We start from the raw sequence: 13,282 nt of genomic DNA on the forward strand, positions 1-13,282 counted from the left end.
TCGAATACGTTGCGAAAAGTAACAGACACCCGGAGATAAAATGAGTACTGTACTTTGATATAGCGAAAGAAGAGGGGGAAACAATTGAGCATGTACGTTACGCTACAGGCACCCAACCAAAAGCCCGAAGATGCGGGTGTAAATCCATGATGGACCTTGAAAGAAACGGACACTTAAGTTTGTATACGTTTTCCGTATTATAAAGATAAATGAGTATTTGTAAAACTTATATATTGATCACTTATAGTTCTAAAAGTCCTTTCAAATGACTTTCCTTATTTACACAAAATCTTAGGCTTAATTCTAATTATTATCACAGACGAGATACTTGTACTTTTCCCAAGTAATAAACGAATCACTGATTCGCTCCTAATTCTTCTGAAAACTGCGATAGTTCCTGTAGAAGAAAAAAAATTGTGTAAGCAACGATTTAATCTTAAGAGTTACAAAATAACCCACCATTGCAGTCAATGCGTTTGCAAACAACTTAAATTTCTTGATATATTTCTGTTTTGCAGCTTCAAATTGATCGGAGCACTCACTTTTCGCTTCCTCGTCCAGCAAGTTCCAAGCTTTCTTGGCCTTTTTGATTGATCCACCGAAATGATGAACGGAATAATATTCCATGAGAGTTCTTAGAGAAATACATAGGGTTATATATATATAAATATTACAATTTTATCATTTCAGTAAATACTTACTCTGGTGGCTTGATCGCAAGCAGCTTTTTATATTTCTTCTTCAATTTATCGCTCCTATCGCCTCCGCAGTTGTTCCTGCTTTGAGAGCTCTCTAGGTCGAATGAATAATCCGAACCCTGGCTGATACTTTCCTCTGCAAGGACTTTCGAATCAGATTTTAGGAACAACAAACATCGTTATTGCTACATACCTTTCATGCGCTTAACTTTTTTCGCGACAGTTTCTTCTTTTTTAATGGTGCTATTTGCTAACGGACTCTGGCCGATTAAATCTTTGTGTTTCCTTTTGTTCTTCTTGGAATCGTAACCCGCGGGTTCACTTGATTTCTGTGGCGATAATAGTACGTTCTTGCTTTTTCCCTGACCACGTGAAATATCCAGAGCATCACCATCATCATCATCACTACTGTCATAAACTGATTTTTTGATAGGAGCTTCCTTTTCTGACCTTCGTTTTGTAGGACTTTGAAGATTTGGCGTATCATTTTTAGTTTTCTTTTGTGGAATTTTATCCGATGATTTATGTTGCAAAGCATCCTCGTCTTCACTATCGTCATCAGAAGACACCTTGTCATTTCCTTGGTCTAACAAAACGCTCGTGTTGCACTGGAAAACAGTTTCATCTTCATCTTGCTCACTAAAGTCATCGTTGCTATCATCGCTGTACAGATCAAATCGAGATGTATTGTTGCTTGATTTATGATCATTAATGCCAGCATCTAATTTAGATCTTTGGATCTTTCCCGATCCCGCTTCCTTTGACGAAAGAGCCTTGATTTCAAATTCATGCCGATCAGTGGGCAAAGAAGAGACAAATCGGGTGATATCAACTGTGTAATTTTTACGAATCTGAAAGATGGATGACTTATCTTACTGTCGACTGGGGGAAATAAGATAGTAGCAAGTACCTGTTTTGCTTCTGACAAATATTTTGCTTTTTCGTCTTCAGGCAAAGTTTTCCATTCATCGGCGCATGCTTTAAAGGCTTCACGGTTTTTAATATCCGGAGAAATTTTGTTGGAGAGTTTAGACCTCATGAACAAATGATAAGCAGTAATACTGCGGGGGCGCCCTTCGTATTCATTAAAAAGCTCCATTTCCTGTTTTGTTAACATCTCCTTACATTTCAGATACTGTTTCAGATTGGCCTGAAATGCAATTTTATTAATCGGACTTGTCCCAGACCCAATCCTCTTACCAATTACCTTTGCACCTTTCTCAAGTCCTAACCATCGAAGGATCCATTTCAACTTCTTATTTTTTGGTAGACCGATGTACTCTTGACGGAGAGCGAGTTTTGACGCTGCACATATTTAAAATAAATATTGAAATTCAACGAAACATTTCGGGATTACCTCTTACCTTTTGGATTCTCAAGCAGTTTCGTTTGGATGAATAACTTCACCGGGACATCCTTATTCTGGTTGTTGGTTTTTGATTGACTGTTGTTCTTCGACGAGGGTGATTGTTTGGGCAATCTTAGAGAAAAAATTGGGTCAACTAGAATCAGCCCTTGATTGCTGCTTCGAAATACTTACTCATATGCAGCCATCGTACGACGGTACTCTTCCTTCATTTTGTTTGCTTGATGTTTATATTCGTCGCGAACCTTTTCGTTGCATTTATTGAACATGTCTCCAGCCACTTGTGTGAATGAACCTTTTTTCGAGAAGGATTTGCTGGCTTGTTCTATTTGGTCTTTATTCTCTCTAATAAATAGGGCGAAGGCCGGAACGGGTTTTTCAACTCCAAGTTTTGGTATCATTTCTTTATGCTTTTCTTCGATAATTTCCTCCAGAAGTCGAAACGTTCGCGCTTTTTTCAGAATTTGGTTGAATTCTTCTTTGACATCCTGTGCCGTATAGTTTTTGAACGTAGCCTGCAGAATTCACTCGATTAAATATTATCTTTTGACCATCTAAAATAATCTCCTACTTACATGATTCCAATTGATAGCTTTCAACCTTTCGTCGAATGGAATATTATCATTCCACGGAATTAAGCCTTTGAGTTTGCATAGTAATAAGATACGATCCTCCACTGGCCATGAAAGTTTGTTTGTCGATTCGTTAATATGACTTTTTTTATCTTTCACCTTACTGTCTTCCATACTTATGTCTGAATCTGAAAAATGAATAATTTCTTAACTGGGTTCGTAGACACATTGTTAGTATCGCAAAGCAAACTTCACCAGACTTCAAATTTTGTTTCCAATAACTTGTCATTAAATTGTTGGCATATGTAGGCCTTAGCAGGTATGTTTCCTTGCTGCTCACTTCTCTCCGAAAGAAGCAGTTAAATGAAAGGTAATAAGCCCATAGAGGTCGAAAGAATACAGAAAAATGATGTTTTGAGTAGAAATTTCCTGGCTGATAGCTCGAATAACTATCATTGAGCGTGAAGTTGCCTACACATCATTGGGCCAAAACGACCTATTTCATAAAGTACAACTGAAATGTATTGATTTGAGCCACAGCCAGCGCACATCGGCGCTATATAACTTTTGTTTCCTATGCCACCCTCTACCCCCACTCCAAATTTCATGTCAGAAGGTCTTGACTAAAAGAATTCGGAGGTTAAAAGCTTTAATGACTGGATTAATCATGATGGAAAACAAAATGAAGAATTCTAAGAATATTGACCTCCAAGTCTCAGTCGAATCCACTATCGACTATGGACACTTAATTAAATCGCAATCGAAATGGTGGAGTCGCCACCAAATTCATACTTCCCCAGGGACAAATCAATGGAAGACAATTCTCATGATGATATTGGAAACCCTGAGCCAAATCGTAGTGTATATGAGTGAAGAAATTGTCGCATGTACCATTTCTGTAAGGCTGCAACAAATATCAAGCACAACACGGCGCCCCTAGTTTATTATTACCGATCTAGTCTTTCTAGTGCGGCCATGATAAACTTGATATGGTGAAAATGTTTCTGAATCCCAGAGAATCCAGATTTTGATGACATTTGGCAGGCTTCGACCGTGTATATACTGACGAAATGGAGATCGGCCTCTAAATGGCGCTCGTCAATTGTGACCGTTTTGCCAACAGTATACAGGGCCTTGAGGAGAATACTCCACTTGTCGAAGACGAATTGAATGGGTGATAGTTTGTTGCTTTGATTACATTGCACAGGCTACTCAAAGCTCCCATCTTTCGTAATAAATTCTGACTCCAAATAAATTCGTCATTCGGAGAAAGTGTTGTTCCATGGGCGCAAGGAATAAAAAAAAACAGATAAAGGCGTATCAATAGCAGTAATTGTTGTTGCAGTGAGACCTATTTACAGTAATGAAGAGCATTCGCAAATGATAAGTCAAAAATATATCTTTGAATCGTCGACTGGTGACAGGACAAAAACAGCAAACAAGTCGGGAAACTGGAAGCTAGACGCTTCAGACATGAAAGGTTTTGTGTATTTCTTTTATAAAGAGATTTGAGTGTGCATTTGTCCCATTAGTATGTAGCACGTAAAATATGCATATATTATGTAAGAGTACCCACTTTCGGGTGATATTGACATTCATAGTCTTGAATTTGCAGAGAAGCGACAGTTTTGACCTAGTATAACTTTGTTAGAAATAGTGCGATTTTCACCAAATTTGGCAGGATCAGGCTCTATGCTGTAGTCTACATTGCTGCAAAATTTTGTAACCCCCCGCACTCCCCACAAATGTCAAAACTAAGACCGGCTTCGAAAAGTACTAACCGAGACCTTTCATTTGATACCCAACATGACTACATTTGATGAAAAAAAAATCCCACCCTCTTTTGCATGTATGGAGACCCCCCTTTAAATTCAACGCCGAAGGATGTATCTCACTATATGGGTGAACGGTCACAGTTCCCACCTTTCTACCAAATTTGGTGCCAATCGCTGCAACCGTCTCCGAGGAAAACGCGTGTGACGAACGGACAGACAAACAGTAAGGTTTTGTGTTTATACAAACGACGACAAACGATGTTGTTTCTATGATGAACAGTTGATGTATGTCATAATGGCGCAAAAGAACTCCGCCATGCTATTAACATAGCATGCTGATCCCAAGCCCAGGTAACGAAGGAGGGTTTGAGTCAACATACTTTGTAATATCTTCAGTAAAACAAAAATAAAATGCCTAGATCAGGGAAAAAGATAAATAAAATATAATTCCACTATTCTAAATCCTACCTGATTTCCCTAGACGACAGTGTCGTTACAAACAACATGATTGGATCGAGTAGTACGCGTCGAAAAATGCTAGGGCGTCCAATTCTGTCACGCGGCAGGACGGACCCCGCTCCTTTGGAAAATTTGGCAAGGGTTCTTGGCACACGGACGGCGTCAGGACGTAAGTAAATCAGTCCGAGCAAAACAAATATGTGTCTGGAAGCTAAATGTTGGTACCCTAACTGGAAAGATCAAGGAACTCACAAGAGCCCTTCGGAAGAGGCCCATTGATATCTGCGTTCTGCAAGAAATCCGAGGATATGTTGCCAAAAGCTGTGACAGAACGTGAACACGGTAAAAATGGCTATAAATTTCTCTATTTTGCTAGCCCGCACACTCAATACGGTATTGGAATTCCCATCTCAGAGGTTTGCCGGGATGCCATTAAAGAAGTCGAACGATTTCATGATCGGCTGATGAGGCTCACCATTATATCAGCTGATCGTACTATTCACTTCTTCACCGCGTACGCACCACAAACAGGTCGATCTGATGCCTTCTGGCAACTTCTAAATGAAAAGACTTGTCACGCACGTGCTGACTATTATATTATCATTACTGACGAACTAGTGGTCATGTGGGTGAAAAGGCAAACGGCAACAGGTGCCATGGGGAAAGGGGTTTGGAGCGCGCAATGAGGGTTGCGAGCGTATAATCGCACACATGACCTTGTACTTATGAACACATGGTTCACCAAACGATTGTCTCATCTTCCTACATGTTATAGTGGGAACAGTAAAACGCAAACCGACTATATTCTCATAAAACGCCGACATTTCGCCGCCGTCACTGATTGCAAAACCGTTCCCTATGAAACCATCGCACCTCATCAAGCCACCTATAAAACAGCATGAGGAACGCACTGGCTCGCGTACTAAGTGGTGGTGATTTCGTGAGAAGAAAGAATGATCTCACGTGATTACCAACCATTACGAATGTGGAAGAATCGTTCAACAAATTAAAGACACGATCTACAAAGCGGCCTATGCAACTCTGGGGGTCATCAAGCCAGAAAAACGGTACATTAGCCGAGATATTCGGCTTTGGAATAACAATATTCAGATGAAGATCCGTGAAAAGAAACGCCTCTGTCACAAGTTTCTCTACGACAAAAGAAAGCAAAGAAATAGATCCCACCCGAGCGATAGCCTGGACACTCGGGATGACAAGAGAGATCTCTATCGAGTTGCCAAAAACCAAAATGAACGCACACAGGATATCGAACACTTCTGTTGTGATAATGACAAGAACGGTACTTTGGTTACCGGCCGACGCGACGGATAGATGGCGAGAATATTTCGAGCAGATTACAATTGAAGAATTGGTTCATCCTCCACTTCCTTAATTATTGCCGACTTTTGGAGCAGTTCCACCCGTCAGCGCAACTGAAGTCCAGGAAGCAATGAAACGAACGAAATCGGGAAAAGCCGCAAGACCTGACGATATCGCATCTGAGCTCTGGAAAGGGAAGAGCTGGGCCCTGTGGCTCAGTGAATTCTTTAAGCGGGTTATTCAGGAGGGTAGAACACGCATCTCACTGGCAAAAAAGTACTACAGTTCCAATATGGTAAAAGAAAGATTGTTCAGCAGAATGTCCAAATTATCGTCCGATCCGGTTATTTTCCCTTACCATGAAGATTTCTGAACGTATCTTCACAACTGTATTCACGAAATCGTTGAAATGGCCGTGAATCAAGCCGGATTTGTCAAGAACTATCGAACTTCTAACACAATACACGCTGCACTGTTACTCATGGAGAAACACCGGGAGAAGCATCGCCCTATTTACACTGCATTCCTGGATCTGGAGAAAGTGTTTGATCGTGTTCCGCATGAATTCATCTGGTATGCCCTACGACAATACTTAGGGCCAGAAAAACTCGTGCGCTAGGTCCAACTGCTCTATCATGATCCGAAAAGTAAAGTTCGAAGTGTGGCGGGTGTCTCAAAACCGCTTCGTGTCTCTGTTGGTTTTTATCAAGAAAGCGCCCTGACGCCACTCCTCTTTGTTCTTGTTATGGACACTGTCACACGGGATATTCAGGGTTCAGGGTGGCTTTCGGGTAAATTATGAAAATATAGTAATATTTTATTACTAACTTTCAGTGAAACGTCGATTACAACGGACGATAATTGTGGGTCACTGCAACTGATAGTGTCTTTTTCATTGGAATTGGTTGTCAAAAATTCTGTTTTATTCCCATTCAATCTGAAACCCGGCTTGATTCGCGGTTATTTGAACGATGTCGTAAATGCAGTTGTCAAAAACGTTCAAAAATCTTCATGGTATGGCATAGTAACCGGATCGGACAATAATTTGAATATTCTACTGAATCACCTTATTTCTTTCATATTGGTGGTGGTGCTTGCCAGGCATATGGTATTCTAAACTCCTCAATAACTCCATTGAATAGCTCACTGAGCCAAAGTTTTGGGTCCCAGTTCTCCGCTTTCCAGAGTTTAGAAACAATATCGTCATGTCCGGTTGCTTCCCCCGTTTTCATTCGTTTTATTGTATCCTCAACTTCAGTGTCACTGACGTGGAATTGGTCCAAATGTCGACAGTGCTTCTGGAAGTGGAGAATAAATAAATTGTTTCTTTGAAATCTGCTCGAAATATTCTTGCCATCTATCTGTCACGGCGCTTTGAGATTTGTTGGAAAGGCAAGGAGTGGGCGGGGTGGAAAGTGATGATTTCTTTAACGGACCCATTCTCAGAAACTACCTAACCGAAAAATCTGAAAAAAATCAAGAAGCTGCCTCTATATGGTGCCCCGGCCTCAAAATAGTATCCATATTCATATCTGTTCAAATTATGTTAATAATAGTATATTAACATATTTTTAGTAGTAATATAAAATATAAGCATATTATCCCCAAGTTTAATCAAAATCATAATATTACTAACAAATTTACAGTCGCTCAAAGTTGTGTTTACCGTGTAAATTTACAGCCCGAAGTACTAAATCTGACATGCTAAGTGCATATACATAACGGGCTACGTACAAATGGGGTAGTTATATACTCGAATATACTCACAGAAGAAGCAAACAAAACCTTTCATACCTGAAGCGTCCAGCTTCCGGTTTCCCGACTTGTTGCAAATTTGCCAATTGGTCTGCGTTTTATCGTCGATAAACTTATGGTAGACACGTTTCTTTTCATGCACTTTCATTTGGACATCGTCTTTCCAAAGACAAGTGTCTTCGTTGATGAACCGTTTACCTGGCTTGATGACCCCAAAGCTTGCACAGGCCGATCGTGTTTTTAACTCAATTCCACTATTCTTTGGCATCCATGCGTAACATCATTTCTTCTGTTTTCTCAAGAAATTGCCATTTAATCCGCGGTGAGTCAGTGGCTTAATTCACAAGACAGGAATCAACGACCGAGTTGAAGTGAGTTTGTTTCATAGGGAACGATTTTCCAAACACCTATTACCATCTGCCTTTCCACCCACATGACCTTTAAGATCGCGCGCAATGTCGATTTAGTCACCACCAGGCATCGAGTAGTTATCAGAAGGCATCTTTCTCGGCATGAGGTCGACCTGTCTGTGATACGCATGCGAGCATGAAGTGGATCGTGCGATCGGTTGATATAATGCTGAGCTTCATAAGCCAATCCTCAAATCGCGCGACTTCTTTGATGACAACACGGAAACCTTCAGAGGTGGCAATGTCAACACCAAGTTGAGTGCATGGGCTACCAAGATAGGGAAATCTGTAGTCACTTTTACCGCACATACTATGTCGCAGCTACTGGAACCAGACCATCGCAAATATCAACGCGCCTTCCGCAAAAGGCTCTTGCGAGTTTCTCAGTCTTTCCAGTGAGGGTGCCATTATTTAGCCTGCAAACACGACTAATTTACTCGCTTCCTGATGTCGTCATGCATCAAGAACCGTTGCCATCCTGCCGCGTCGACTGAGGTGAACGCCCTAGCTTTGTTCCTAGGTTTTTTAATCAACGCGGTATTTTTTGTTTTGAACGACAATGAATGTACCTTCTTGATCGGTTTGTCGCGAGACCTCTCACTAGGAGAGATCGGGTAGGATTTAGCCTAGTGGAATAACTCCCACTAAACTTCATATACTTCTTTCTCTGATCTCAGAATTTCCATTTTGATTTACTGAAGATAGTACAAAGTATGTTTCTTCAAACACTCCTTTTATATTGTTTCCATGAAAAAAAGCAATATCGACAAAAGTTTATACTGAAGGCGAATATCGGAGTCCCCAAAGAATTGGATTTCACCGCGGACGAAAGCTAAGCTCTGGAAAGTGAGAAGCCGAGACCTATCAGTCTGGTTCAATGGGGATATTGCCAAGTATGGAACAGCAGACAAGAAAGCACGACCAAGTCGAGTTTCTGTCGCAATATCCATTGGAAAAGAGGACGAAAAGCACCACTTTTTCTACATCGCATTCCTTGATCTAGAGAAGTCTTTCGACTGTGCGTCAAGCCCATATGCATCATCAAGGAGATCCCGGTCGTTTCGCTCGAAACGACTCACCATAGGGTCAAAGCTCTTTTTGTTGTACAAGATAATGATCTCGGCAGTCCTCATGCGTTGTTCGGAGACTTGGATTCTTCCCATGAAAAATTGCGAACTCTTGGCCGCGCTGGAGAGAAGTCTCCGAAAAATCTTTGGCTCATAACCCCGAAATCTATGAGCGATATCATGGCCGTCTGGTTGTGGATAAAATCCGGCCCAATAGGTTGAGGTGAGTTGGTCACTTAATTCGTACGGACGAGGATGATCCAGCCCCAAAGACAAGGCAGACCCTGCCTGAGATGGAGCGATGGCGTAGGCCAGGCAACTTTTAGGGATATCGAATTGGTGGACCTCAACGAAAAACCGGGATGTCCAGAGTTCCTTATTAAGGCAGGCATAGACCGGACACTGGCTGCCACGCCGTTGATGATTATGATAGGACTTAAGAATTTATAAACATCCATAAATTAGTCTTCAAATTCAGTTAAGATATTTTTTAATAAAGAGGAGATAAATTCTACTTCTACGCCTTATCCTTGGCCGATCTTTTAAAAGAACGCAATTCGCTGAACACAACTTTAGTTCTTTCGTATGACAAAATATCTTCACTGTGGAGCATTTCAAACAACTCAATATTATCAGTTTGGGACTAATAACCTCCAAAGATACAGCGAGATATTGGGAAATGGAATCCCTCCACGTTTTGGCGCGAGTGTCTCACCCACTTTGTCAACACATTAACCACCCTCCCAGTTAATATAAGAATCACTTACCACTTTCGCTCTCACTCTGCTCGTATGACGCTGAAAAAAAAACACCATTGAAACGACATGAAAAGGATTTAAACATCTTTTTCCTCACCAGCGGGCACAGAAATAGATTTCGAGCGTTGTCGCATTTTGAGGTTAAGACGCTTTTCAATGGCACTTCAGAACACAATTCACACGGCTGCGGACTGCACTTGCACCGACAATTCAACTTTACAGCACTTTGAAATTACTGAAATTTACACCAATTTAAAATCGGGACGTTTTACACAAATCAAATTTGACGCCGTCACATGCAACACTCCCCACGCGTTCCGCTGATGCCTGTTATCAATACAACTGTCTACCCTCCGGCAAGCAACCAATGACAAAATAGCAAATGGGGATATGTCAAGAAAGCGCCATCTACACGCCAACACGTTGACTAGAGTGCCTTAAATCCTTTAAAGGAAAAATTAGACTTTTCGAAATTCTAATTTTACTATTTAAATTGATTGTATGTATTTAATCGGCGATTTGATATATGCATGCGTAGGCATGCAACAATTTTTTTCGTTTATGTGAAATACGATGAAAAACATGATATGACACCAGACTATTATTATTCAAACTATACAAACATTACGTTCGAAATAACGGAATGCATGAAAATATTTCATTTGAATGCTGTCCTAATCTGGCACTACAAACCGGCGTTTCGACAAAAAAATTGAAATTTTTGGTTAGAAATTCTACTGCAACTGGAATATTGATCAGAAACAGGAGTAGACACGACATGTTGAATAACCACTCTTCAATTCAAGTCTCTTCATCACAATAATTACATAAATCCGCTTCTCTTTTTTTACAAACGGGGTTTTATTTAGCTTATATGAGTCCTTATTTCGGAAACTACTTACCGCGTCTATCAAGAGTTTTTATGCTTTTATAGAAGTTTCTTATAATTAAAGGCCATTTTTAAGGTTTTGCTTGTGAAACAACATCCAGAGAGTAACATCATTCTACGTTGAGTTTAAGGGGGGTTCCTTATACACGCAAAAGTTAGGTGTAAATTTTTTTCACTGAATATAGTCATGTGTTCCCTATATTTACTTCAGATTCGAATTTGTCTTTGTGTTTATGATTCGCAAGACCCATTTGTTTCTATTGTTATGGAGAACTAGATTTTTGGATGTATCTTGTTGTCTTCCGTTATAACTTTATCCTTTTCTACTACGGCGAACACTTCGCCGATATATCGCGGCCATATTCTTGGCATTATTCCTTTTTCTTCGATGCTTGATTCGATGTACGTCATGGATATCTCCGTAACAAATGGTGACAGTGGACTCCCCATCGAAGACCCAGATGTGGTTTTGTAGAATTTCCTTCTAAAGATGAAGTAATTTTCATTCATGCCGCTGCTGCTTCTAATTGGTATATTGTTTGCTTCACTGGTATATTCGAGCATTTCTTTGTAAAAGGTGCTGAAAGCAGCCCGGACCGCCATGTAAAATAAGCAGGAATACGGACGTACTCTTCCACTGTATAGGATGCGATCACTTGGGCTATGGGACATTAGAATGAGTTACGGAGAGTTTTCAATGAGAAGGAGCAGCGGATTTAGACTTTTCCTTGGGTCTTCTTTTTACATCCTGTCTATACCTATTATAAAGCACTCTGATGGCTCTCACCATGTTTCCAATGACTTGGTGCACGTTGTGTTTATCCTTGATAAATTGTAATGAAAAATGCATTAAGACAGACTTTTAGGAAGCATCATACTGAAAAGTTTGGGGGAAATCCTACTATTATTATCAGAATATAGTAGATCAAATTTGCACCTTTCGTGTCACATCACTATTTCCCACAAGATGTTAGTACCACATTGAATTGAATATCGAGTATATTCAACGTATATTCACTACACATATCATAATAATAATCGTTGGCGCAACAACCCATATTGGATCAGGGCCTTGAAGTGTGTTAGAACACTTCAGTCAAGACCGTAACGGTGCACTAGGAGGCATTGCGCTCGCCCGAGATTATTACCCCGATTTGAGTCAGGTACTCATTCACAGCTGTGTCGACTGGTATCCGACGTCAAATCACGATACAAGTTCCACTGCCACCAGTGAGATTTGAACCGCGACCTTCCGTACGACAGCCTTGCGCTCTAACCACTCAGCTATCCGGATACACATTACAAACCATAGCCCACAATAATGTGGAGGCGCGAGCTGATTAACGAAGATTCGTCCGAGCTCCTCACCAGAATAATATAATTTACTACGAAGTGAAACTCACCCACCAGAGTGGCTCGCTTACCTGTTGGTAGCCGGGTGACAACCACGACCGCCAGAGCAATCGTGGAAGTTTAATCTAGAATTAGTTTTCAGAATAAATACTATTGAAAAAGTAACATCTTCTAATTATCTACATTCTCATTTACGTGAACATTCACTACACAAGTGGAAAATAATCAACACGACCTTCAATACTTGAAGCCCAGCTTCCGCTTTTCGACTTGTTTTTATTTTCTAGGTCATCAGAACTGAATATATCCCCTTAATAGGTCGAATTTTCCCCCCAGAAGAATATGATTAGAATCAATTGGGTATACACCAATTAGTACATGGCGGTCAAAGGGTAGTATAGGTTCCAGGGCGAAACGTGAATTGGTACCCACGGTGGAGCATAAAACCTGGGAAACGCCTGCTGAACCAACACCAATAGCTCTACTACTCTCTCCACCTCCACGTGGTGATCGCTGGGGGTTCTTTCTTTATGAAAAACTGCAGACGAAGAAGGATGAAGGCGGGTCTTCCGCGCCTAACAAAGAGACAAAATGTATTAACTGGTCCTCCAGGTTGGGGGTTGAGTAGGGCTGACACCCCTACACTGAAAACCGATGTTATGAAGCCACGCAAGGAGCCTCGGACAGGATGGATTTCAAAACGACGAACCCGGCAACGACAACGGATAAACGATTTGCGCATTTTCTCATGGAACGTGTGCTCCCTGTACAGACCGAAAGCTGCTGAGTAGCCCCGATACCTCCTGGGCGATATAGCAGCGTTGCAAGAGATGCGATGGCCAGGGACCGGTTTCCTGGAG

The 13,282-nt window shown here is 41.0% G+C and overlaps 1 protein-coding gene across 1 annotated transcript; it reads right to left on the reverse strand.

Annotated features, from left to right (window-relative positions):
* Positions 1-214: 214 nt before the first annotated feature.
* Positions 215-10,522, reverse strand: LOC119646865 (nucleolar transcription factor 1-like). The gene is made up of 11 exons (XM_038047490.1): positions 10,278-10,522; positions 10,190-10,219; positions 2,640-2,824; positions 2,239-2,579; positions 2,063-2,178; positions 1,906-2,003; positions 1,609-1,848; positions 892-1,549; positions 702-834; positions 460-634; positions 215-397 (listed from the first exon to the last, which is right to left on the reverse strand). The coding sequence occupies exons 1-11, from the start codon at positions 10,312-10,314 to the stop codon at positions 356-358; spliced, it is 2,055 nt and encodes a 684-aa protein (XP_037903418.1). The 5' UTR covers positions 10,315-10,522; the 3' UTR covers positions 215-355.
* Between the last annotated feature and the right edge of the window lie 2,760 nt (positions 10,523-13,282).

This window comes from Hermetia illucens, chromosome 1 (assembly GCF_905115235.1).
Source record: "Hermetia illucens chromosome 1, iHerIll2.2.curated.20191125, whole genome shotgun sequence".
Lineage (NCBI taxonomy): Eukaryota > Metazoa > Arthropoda > Insecta > Diptera > Stratiomyidae > Hermetia > Hermetia illucens.

Coding starts and splice junctions, on each gene's coding strand:
- LOC119646865 (XM_038047490.1), bottom strand. CDS start 10,314: ATGCGACAACGCTCGAAATCTATTTCTGTGCCCGCTG. Junction 10,220..10,277: donor ATCTATTTCTGTGCCCGCTG/GTGAGGAAAAAG, acceptor TTTTTTTTTCAG/CGTCATACGAGCAGAGTGAG. Junction 835..891: donor AAAAGTTAAGCGCATGAAAG/GTATGTAGCAAT, acceptor AAGTCCTTGCAG/AGGAAAGTATCAGCCAGGGT.